This window comes from Cherax quadricarinatus, chromosome 18 (genome assembly GCF_038502225.1).
Source record: "Cherax quadricarinatus isolate ZL_2023a chromosome 18, ASM3850222v1, whole genome shotgun sequence".
In the NCBI taxonomy this organism is placed as follows: domain Eukaryota; kingdom Metazoa; phylum Arthropoda; class Malacostraca; order Decapoda; family Parastacidae; genus Cherax; species Cherax quadricarinatus.
This window is the reverse complement of record NC_091309.1, coordinates 23,357,368-23,368,438: the sequence shown is the minus strand read 5'-3', so window position 1 is coordinate 23,368,438 and position 11,071 is coordinate 23,357,368. Positions and strand designations below refer to the sequence as shown.

Sequence of the window (11,071 nt, the reverse complement as noted above, 5' to 3'; positions counted from 1 at the left end):
GATTCTGTCACGATGTCCAATAAGTAAACACTAGAGTGCAGTTTCCTATACCTGACAGTGGTGGGAAGATGGACTGAATCCTAAACATGGCCTGATAGAAATCTGTCGTTGTTTAACTTGAACCATTTTTTTGTGGGCTTGGCACATGAGCATTAAATTGAAAACAAATTTTATTCAAATTGTGCTCAATGGCTCAATAGTCTTATTACAAATATTTTAAACCAGTAAATGAACTCAAGTCTGAAATGCAATTTATAAAAACATAATTTTGTATTACAGCCTCTCCTCACTTAGCGGCATACTCAGTTACTGATGCCTCAGACTTACAATAGGCTCTCTGACCAGTATTCATACCTAAATAATGTATATTAGAGCTGATTTCCTCTATTCTGTTTATTTCAATATACAGTACACTACTGTATAAACATTAAAAAATATACCAGAAATGTTATAAATGGTGCAAGAGTGACATTAAAACAATATCAGAGATGGTTGACACAAACTCACTACCATTACAGTATGCTCCTCACTTAGCAAAGAATTCGTTTAACGATGTGGTCTTAGGAATGGAACTCCATTAAGTGAGGAGAGGCTGTATTTGCAATTTTTAACTTCAAGGAATGTCTAGGAAACAAACTCCCACACATTTGTAGGGATGGCAGTATTTTGCTGAAAGGTTTGTATTCTTATTGGGCTGTGTGAATCTATTTTCCAATTTTATTAAATTGGGTTTTTGTTTTCCATGCCTTAAGTGACAAGTGCCTCTCTTGATTGCCTTAATGGTGTATCTTACTTAGAGGAAGATTGGGATTGGTTTTGCCATGTAAGAAACCAGTTTGCCAGTTTTACTGGCAAGACTGGGATACTGCTTCTCATGCAATATGAGAATGCCCCTTTTGATGCAAATAATTATGAGGTAATTGACTTGGAGAGCGCATAAATCTGTAGTGGAAGGAAGGCGGGGTAGGGGTCATCCTAGGAAAGGTTGGAGGGAGGGGGCGGAGGTGGTTTTGTGGGTGAGGGGCTTGGACTTCCATCAAGTGTGCATGAGTGTGTTAGGGATGAATGGAGACATGGTTTTTGGGACCTGATGAGGTGTTGGAGTGTGAGCAGGGTAACATTTTTACGAAAGGATTCAGGGAAACTGGTTAGCCAGATTCGAGTCCTGGAGGTGGAAAGTACAATGCCTGCACTTTAAAGGAGGGGTTTGGGATGTTGGCTGTTTCAAGTGACATCTAAAATGTCATATCCGAGCACCTCTGCAAAGACGGTGATTATGTATGAATGATAGTGAAAGTGTTGAATGATGCAAGTTTTTTTCTTTTGGGGTTTTCCTTTCTTTTTGGGTCACCCTGCTTCAGTGGGAAATGGCCGACATGTTTAAAAAAAAAAGCCGAGGGTAGTTCTAATTCCTTAGCTATTGAGTACTTCACCAAAAATGCGCCCCACTGAAGGGGTGACATACAACAGTACAGTGCTCTATTCACCTCAACTATTAAGAATTTCCAAACCCTTTCATTATTATATCTCCAGCAGTTCAAGACCAGTTGTCAAATTAGTATAAAGATTTGGAAGTGATGTGAATATCTTATGGGTTGTAATGCTATACCTGTTAACCTAGTGCAGTATGGGGTAGATCTCTTTATGTCAGCTGTCTCCCACACGTCTCAAATGAAACTGTAATATCATGGTATGTTTAAATAATGGTCTGCATAATTCTGAGATTATTTACCTTTAGCATAATCAGTATAACTTTAAATTACTGTACAGTATTATCAAGACGAATGAAAATGATAAATGTCAATGAAGATATTTATTTATCACGTAACTTTCTAGTAATATAGTAATTTGGGCTACTATTTCAGATACAGCATTTATGGGAAAATTTATTGAAAAAATAATAAAGATTTAATACTTTAAATATTTACAAAGGGCTATACTAATTTCTATAATATCAACTTAAGCATCAGAAAAAAACAAGTTAGAAATCTCCAAATAATGAGTCTGCATCAACTCCATCTAACAAATCCTTGATTTCTTTCTCTTCAGCATGATCGGCAAGTTTTTTAAAATTTGGAATTTTTTTTATATTTTTGTTTTGCAACATACTACTACTGAAGCCTGACGAACTCTTAGAAGTAAGTGATACCACTGATTTTATGAGGGATTGATGAAATTGAGGCTGTAAATGTTGTACTGCAGTTGGTGTCCCTGGACCCATAATGGTTCCATTAAATCTTGTAGCATCTATAGTAGGTTTGTTACTAATCAAAGGGCTTGTGAGCTGCTTGTTATTGACTTGTGGACACTTCTGAGGCTGGCCAGGATTGCAATGTAAGATGTTATTTGATGCAGCTCTTGGGGATCTGTAATTAGGAATTCTTGGTAAGTTAGTTGACTGACCGAACTGGCTATGAGAGTCAGTAATTTTAGAGAAGAGAGAATGGTTTTGTGCAGAAAAATCTCCATGTTCTTCCTCCTCCTCTTCCTCAATAATAGCTCGAGGACCACCAGCAGTCTCTGGGGCAGCTGCTTGTTTACACAGTTCCCTTTTATCAAAGTTTCCAACAGATGTTGTTATCACATGACCAGACTCATCTGCAGTGTAAATACTGAGCACAGTATTGAGAGTTATGTTAAGGTAGTGACGCCTAGTATGTTCTCTCAATCCGGCAGCTGTTCTCAAACCTACTGGTGACAGCACTGTCACACCTCGAAGGAGCAACACAGATCCAGGCTGCAGTGAAGGTCCATACTCATCTATTACTGAGCTTGCTATTGTTCCATTCATTTCACCTGCAAAGGAGAATTGCATTTTAATCACAAGCTGTTGTTCAAAATTTGTTTTGAAATGTTAAGAATGTAACAATAAATTACAACAAGGTACGTATAACAAAGCAAAATAGAGTCAGTAAAAAAATCAACCAGAATGAAAAACTATTCATTTAATTTTGTAAATCATTTTGGATACATTTTACTGTAATGTAGGCTAAAGAACATTTTTACATTTATAAATATGAGTACCATTTAAGTAATTATCTTATATATCATACCCTTGATCACTGGTGAACAATTACTTTAATTTTGAAATTTTTAAATTAAATACACTGAAAGCTTTACACACAGTCTGTTAGAAATTCCAAGTAAACAATGTGTACCTATGTTGTGATTTTAAGCCGAGCATGTAATGTAGGTGAAAATCAGTCTCATCACAAAAATAATGCACAGTTTTTCATTAATGTTATATAACACTACAGTAACTAAATTTTGACAGAATTAAAAACATTTTATGCTAATGTTAGCAAGGTTTGATGAAGTTGCTAAGTTAGTGGTGGAAAATTAAACATTAATATACCATGTAAATTTACAAAAAATTATCTATAAATGTACAAGAGAAATTTCATTAAACTAATATTTATTTATAAAGCAGTTCAGCTTGTCTGGCTGACTATAATAATAATAATAATAATAAAAATAATAATAATAATAATAAATAACAATATTAATAAAAAAAGAAGAAAAAGAGATGATTGTGGATGCTATGAATGAGAAGGAGCTGGATGTCCTGGCTTTAAGTGAAACAAAGCTGAATGGGGTGGGAGAGTTTCAGTGGAGAGACAAAAATGGGATTAGGTCAGGGGTTTCAAATAGAGTTAGAGCTAAAGAAGGAGTAACAATAATGTTGAAGGAGAAGCTATGGCAAGAAAAGAGGGAGTATAAATGTATTAATTCAAGAATTATGTGGAGTAAAATAAAGGTTGTATGTGAAAAGTGGGTTATAGTAAGCGTATATGCGCCTGGAGAAGAGAGAAGTGTAGAGGAGAGAGAGAGATTTTGGGAAATGTTGAGTGAATGTGTGGGAAGTTTCGAACCAAGTGTGAGAGTACTTGTGGTTGAAGATTTCAATGCTAAAGTGGGTAAAAATGTTGTGGAGGTAGTAGGTAAATTTGAGGTGCCAGGGGTAAATGAGAATGGGGAGCTTTTAATTGAGCTATGTGTAGAAAGAGGTTTGGTAATAAGTAATACATATTTTATGAAAAAGAGGATAAATAAATATACAAGGTATGATACAGCACGTAATGAAAGTAGTTTATTTGATTATATAGTATTGGTGGATAAAAGTTTAATGGGTAGGCTTCAAGATGTACACGTTTATAGAGGGGCAACTAATATATCGGATCATTATTTAGTTGTAGCTACAGTTAGAGTAAGAGTTAGATAGGACAAAAGGAAAATGGCAACAACAAGTAAGAAAGAGGCGAGTGTGTATAAACTAAAGGAGGAAGAAGTTCGGGTGAGATATAAGCAACTATTGGCAGAAAGGTGGGCTAGTGCAAGTATGAGTAGTGGGGGGGGGGGGGGGGTTGAAGAGGGTTGGAGTAGTTTTGAAAATGCAGTATTAGAATGTGGGGCAGAAGTTTGTGGCTATAGGAGGGTGGGTATAGGTGGGTGGGTGCAGGAGGAAAGAGGAGTGATTGGTGGAATGATGAAGTAAAGGGTGTGATAAAAGAGTTGCACATGTGTCTAATTTATCAACATGTCGGTTCTCTGAACCATTCATCTACAAACCTGTCAGACACTGCAACTTCTTGGGATCTTAATACTTGGGAATTCTTCGCTTGCCTAATTCTTTGGCACGACCTACTTCCACATTGAACAAATGTGACACCACCTATGACTGCTGCACCTCTCCTGCCAACGGTTTATAAGCTTCTTCTCAGCACGTATGCCGTATTCTATTCAAGATTGATGGACTGACCACATCGACTCAAGGCTGAGGGACTGATTACCTCATTCTCCTCCTGTTCTTCAAGATTCTCCTTTGTATGGACTGATGAAGCCACTGTGTGGCAAAACGTTTCCTCAATAAAGATACCCAAGAGTTGCACATGTGTCTAATTTATCAGGGTTATTATTGAAAGAATTAGAGGCAAGACAGAATGTAGGATTGCGGATGAGCAAGGAGGTTTTAGAGTGGGTAGGGGATGTGTAGATCAAGTGTTTACACTGAAGCATATATGTGAACAGTATTTAAATAAAGATAGGGAAGTTTTCATTGCATTTATGTGTGGAGACAAAAATGTTATCTATGGAGGCAAAGAAGGGAATGTATGAAAGTATAGTGGTACCAACACTCTTACATGGGTGTGAAGCTTGGGTTGTAAATGCTGCAGTGAGGAGACAGTTGGAGGCAGTGGAGATGTCCTGTCTAAGGGTAATGTGTGGTGTAAATATTATGCAGAAAATTCGGAGTGTGGAAATTAGGAGAAGGTATGGAGTTTATAAAGGTATTAGTCAGAGGGCTGAAGAGGGGTTGTTGAGGTGGTTTGGTCATTTAGAGAGAATGGATCAAAGTAGAATGACATGGAGAGCATATAAATGTGTAGGGTAAGGAAGGCGGGGTAGGGGTCGTCCTCAAAAAGGTTGGAGGGAAGGGGTAAAGGAGGTCTTGTGGGTGATGGGCTTGGACTTCCAGCAAGCATGCGTGTGTTAGACAGGAGTGAAGGGAGACGAATGGTATTTGGGACTTGATGAGCTGTTGGAGTGTGATCAGGGTAATAAATATAAATTAAATAAATAAAGTTTATTTCTTTGTAAAGGTTACAATGTGTAATTACAATTTTGATTTGCTAAGTACAAAGATAGCCACTATCATGCCGAGGCATTTCAGGCAAACTAATCCTAATACAGTGGACCCCCGGTTCGCGATATTAATCCGTTCCTGAGAGCTCATCTTAAACCAAAATTATCAGAAAGCAAATCAATTTTCCCCATGAGAAATAATGGAAATCAAATTAATCCATGCAAGACACCCAAAAGTATGAAAAAAAAAACTTTTACCACCTGAAATAGTTTAATGCAATAGAATAATTACAATAACAACAATAACAATAGAATAATAACAATAGAATAATTGACACTTACCTTTAATGAAGATCTGGTGATGATTGATGGGATGGGAGGAGGAGAGTGTGTTGAACCTATTGTTTAGAATGGGAATCCCCCTCCATTAGGACTTGAGGTAGCTTTATCCTCCTGAGTAATGTAGGTCCTGCTTGGCAATTTCTTCCAAAACAGGCCTGTTTCGTCACAATTAAACACTTGTTCAGGTTTCAATCCTTCAGCCGCTTTGTGGTCTGAACTGGCAGCCTCACCATGCCTAATCACACTATGTATTCCAATATGATTCTTAAATCTTTCAAACCAACCTTTGCTGGCCTTAAATTCACTCACATCACCACTAGTTGCAGACAATTTCTTTACCAAATCGTCATGCAACTGCCTAGCCTTTTCACAAATGATCACTTGAGAGATGCTATCTCCTGCTATCTGTTTTTCATTTATCCACACCAATAATAGTCTCTCAACATTTTCTAACACTTGCGGTCGCTGTTTTGTAATCACAGTTGCACCTTTTGCAAGAACAGCTTCCTTGATTGCCATTTTCCTACTCACTATAGTAGAGATGGTTGATTGGGATTTACTATACAACCTGACCAGCTCTGACACACGCATTCCACTTTCGTACTTTGCAATTATCTCTTTCTTCATTTCAATAGTCATTAGCACCCTTGGTCTCGAATGGTTGGCACTAGAAGCTTTCTTGGGGCCTATGGTGACTTATTTTGCAGAAACAAGCACCAAAAACAGTGATAATATGAATAATATGGAATGTACCGAATGTATCCTTAGATGCGCGCACACTGGCTGGCTTGTAAACACTGGTGCACACGGGGCAGTTCATGCCACACGTGGACACGTCTCGTACGAATTGCATCGCATACCGGGTTTTGTAACGGGAACCGAGGCAAATTTTTGGCGATATAATGCATCGGTTACCGGATTTATCGGATACCGATAGCATCGCGAACCGGGGGTCCACTGTACATAGTAACTAATTAAAACTAGATAAGATAATAGTACATAGTAATTATACTTAAAACTTAACAAGGAATAGTGGTTAGCTGTTTTACAATATTATTTGAACTTAATACGATCTCATTAACAATTCCAGGGTTTCCAACATACTAGTACGGCTTACGCACCAGGGTTATTGACGTACTAGAACACCTAAATTCTAGCGCCTTCAAATCTAGTGAGAGAAAGCTGGTAGGCCTACATATGAAAGAGTGGGTCTATGTGGTCAGTGTGCACAATATAAAAATATCCTGCAGCACACAGTGCATGAGAAAGAAAACTCCAACCATGTTTTTGGATTAAAACAGCAACTTTGCAGTGTATTTTCGTATGGTATTTATGGTTGTATTCTAGTTTTCATGGTCTCATTTTATAGAATGGAAGACATATTACAGAAATTAAGATGATTTTGACTGGTTTCATAATGAAAAGTACCTTGAAATTGAGCTCAAAGTAGCAGAAATGTTCGATTTTTACCAAATTTCAAAAGTAAACAAATCATGCCAAGCGTCCAATACACTTTGACTGGCGAGTCTAATATTCTTTCACAAGTGCACTGACATTATTTATACCATTTCTACACTAATGCAGTAGTCTGCATAACAGTAAATCATCTATTTTTTGAGAATAAAAATTCAAAGTGGAAAGCAAAAGAAATGTAAGAGGGGCCTGGGGACATGACTAATGAGCAGAGAACTTGTTATTTTAGTGCCAGGAATGTCTGTCTTGCTTATTCTGGGCCCTATTTGGAAACTGGCATCTTCTGAAATTTGTGTGAAAATGGCAAAATTGCCAATTTCTGACCACTTTATTGGATACTTGAAATCGGTAAATGGGTGGTTTCTTGTACTCAATCGATAGAAGAAATGGAGTTCTAGCGAAATATATATGATTTTTGGCGACTAGTACACTGAAATTGGCCGAAAATAGGGCTCAAAGTGGCCAAAATCGACGATGCGTAAACATCGTCAAGACCGCTACCTTCGCAAGAGCATAATTCCGTAAGTTTTCTATCAAATTTCATACTTTTGATGTTATTATGATCGGGAAAAGATTCTCTATCATTTCATGAGAAAAAGTAATTTTCTTTTCTGAAAAATTTTTGACCCTGAGAACGAGTTTAGGAGAGGGTCTCTCGACCCTGAAAGGGTTAAAACTAAGTACAAAATCTAGCTTACAAGTAATGGTGCAGGTGGCAATATTTTATGGAATGGCAGAATTAAAAGCCAGGAGGTCACATGATAAGACTAATTAGCAGATGTTTTGGCAGATTTGGTTAATATTGAGGAACAAAATGATTTTATGGATTGGCAGAATTAAGAGCCTAGAGGTCACATGATAAAACTAGTTAGCAGAAGTTTGGTTGATTTGGTTAATATTGTGAGATAAGATGATTTTTTAGCAAAGTCCTAAATTTATAAGCTGTCTGGGGATCCTTGAAGAAATTCAGGGAAACCTGTTATTTTTATATAGCTGGAAATGGGAAGTACAATGCCTGCACTTTAAAGGAGAGGTTTGGGATATTGGCAGTTTGGAGGGATATGTCGTGTATCTTCATACATATATGCTTCTAAACTGTTGTGTTCTGGGCACCTCTGCAAAAACAGTTATCATGTATGAGTGAGGTGAAAGTGTTGAATGATGATGAAAGTATTTTCTTTTTGGTGATTTTTTCTTTCTTTTTGGGTCACCCTGCCTCGGTGGGAGGCAGCCAACTTGTTAAAAAAAAAAACTAATAATAATAATAATAATGATAATAATAGAGAGGAAGGAACAAAACAGAACGACTTCAAGAGTGTATAAATATGTAGTGGAGGGAAGGCGAGGTAGGGGTCGGCCTAGGAAAGGTTAGAGGTAAAGGAGGATTTTTGTGAAAATGGCTTGGACTTCCAGCAAGCATACGTGAGCATATTTGATAAGGGTGAATGGAGAAAAATAGTATTTAGGGCTTGACGTGCTGTTGGAGTGTGAGCAAGGTAACATTTATGAAGAGATTCAGGGAAACCGGCAAGCCAAACTTGAGTCCTGGAGATGGGAAATACAGTGTCTGCACTCTGAAGGAGGGGTATTAATATTGCAGTTTTATAACTGTAGTGTAAGCATGCCTCTGGCAAGACAGTGATGGCGTGAATGATGAAAGTTTTTCTTTTTCGGGCTACCCTGCCTTGGTGGGAAACGGCCGATGTGTTAATAAAAATAAAATAATAATAATATCTTTATTTACTACAAGTACATGTACAAGGTATACAGGCCTAGCTGACATCAATGACATATTACTATATAGAAAATCGCTTGTTATGCAGAGCATTTCGGGCAAATTAGGTCAGTTTTGTCCCAGGATGTGACCCACACCAGTTGACTAACCCCCAGGTACCCATTTTTACTTATGGGTGAACACAGACAACCAGTGTAAAGAAACATACCCAATTTTTCTACCCTTGCATAAATGTAGACGAGGAGCTGAATATATACATATGGGTTTTTGGGCTTGAAATACACCCAACATTAAGTACAGTACATCACACCTGTCTAATAACAAACATTACCACACCCATCCACAGAATTTGAGATAAAGGTATCTTCAGAACTGTCAGCAGCTGAGGGGTGATAAATTGAGTTCAGAAAGAAGCCAAATAAATAATCTCTCTGCTCTTGATACTAAATAAAAAGGGCTTGAGCAACATATATGGGACAAAATGAGCAAGAATAACCTACAGGGCAGGGTCACAACAAATACTAAAGATTGAAAACAAAGCCTCACATGTTATATATAGGTATGCATCTTTACCCCAAGACACACTCACAAGCTTGAGACCATACTTCACCTCAGATATCAAGATCAAAGCCTACTTCTGAGCCCCTGAGCAAGTTGATGGAAGTAATGTTACTATATAGTAAAGCTTTAGAGTTTTAGGACTCTTCTGCCAGGGGTTTGAGACCCACCCATTCTGTGATTTAAAGCAAGGTACTGTCCTACATTAAAAGATTCTTACCCTAATGTATTGGTAAGGCAGAATTTCTTTAAAATAATTCCCTGAGTAACAACCATTCATTAAATATATATTCACATGGCAAACAAAAATATATTAAGGAACAACACTGCCTAATGACCACTTGTCTCCCATTTAGTAGCTCCATCTTTAAAAAAATATATACCATACATATATTTTTTAGTTCAGAAAAATATGTAAGCAAACACTAGGACGTATTTATTAGAAAACATTTCGGTCCTGAGACTTTGATCATTCGAACATGCAGAGGTTAAAAGACAGTGCATGTATATATATGTGGAATGTGAGGTGTGAGTGACGCATGGTGACCTGAAGAATCCCATATTGGGATGAGGACAGGTAGACAATGAGATCATGTGACTCATGTTGCTGGATAGGTGATGCTTTGCCTGGTTGAGTATCATATATGCTAATGTTTTAGAAATTTTGTGGCTTCCATTGTTACGTCAGTGATGGCAATTAGTGAGGCTTCTAGACACTGCTGGCGTCTAACATCTTGTTTGGTGAGAAAGAGTTGTGCCTCATCCCAGTTCATCAAATACCCCGTGGAGCTTCTGTGGAGGACACATGCGTACCTTAAGTCGTCTCTGTTACTAGCATTTCGATGCTAGTTCAGGTGGACCGCAAGATCTCTGCCTGTTTCGCCAACATATTTCTTGGGAGAGAATCCACAAGGGATGGTGTAGACACCTGCTGTGGAAGTTAAAAGTGTGGGGCTGCATTTCATAGTGAGGTCTTTGATAGATGATGTGTTTATGGTGGAAACATTTATGTTACTTTTAGTAAGTGCCTGGCAAGTATTCATGGCAACATCACCACATGGGAGCACTATGAACTGCTTAGAGGGCTGTTCCATGGGTGGTTTGTTGAGGATAGCTTGTGCCTTGAGTCTGCAATCCTGGACGAAGAAAGATGGAAACTGAAGATGTGTAAAGGCTTGTGTTATGCAGATACATTCTGCTTCAAGAAAACAAAGGCTGGAGGTGTGAAGAGCTCTCAAGAAGCCAATGAGGACTTCTATTTTAGTGTGGTGACTTGGTGTGAATAGAAGTGTATAAGATTGTCCTTGTCGGTAGGTTTTCTATAAATTCTTAAGAGAAGTTTTTCACTGTTAGGAGATCTGCATAGGAGGATGCCGAAGA

The 11,071-nt window shown here is 37.9% G+C and overlaps 1 protein-coding gene across 4 annotated transcripts in view; it reads right to left on the bottom strand.

Annotated features, from left to right (window-relative positions):
- Positions 1–1,798: 1,798 nt before the first annotated feature.
- Positions 1,799–11,071, bottom strand: part of LOC128689233 (homologous recombination OB-fold protein) — a 46,456-nt gene continuing 37,183 nt past the window's right edge. For all 4 annotated transcript variants that reach the window (XM_070086334.1, XM_070086335.1, XM_070086336.1 and 1 more), the window contains exon 5: positions 1,799–2,796. In XM_070086334.1, coding sequence (XP_069942435.1) covers positions 1,982–2,796 — 815 coding nt within the window. In that variant the 3' untranslated portion in view covers positions 1,799–1,981. The remainder of the gene's footprint in view (positions 2,797–11,071) is intronic.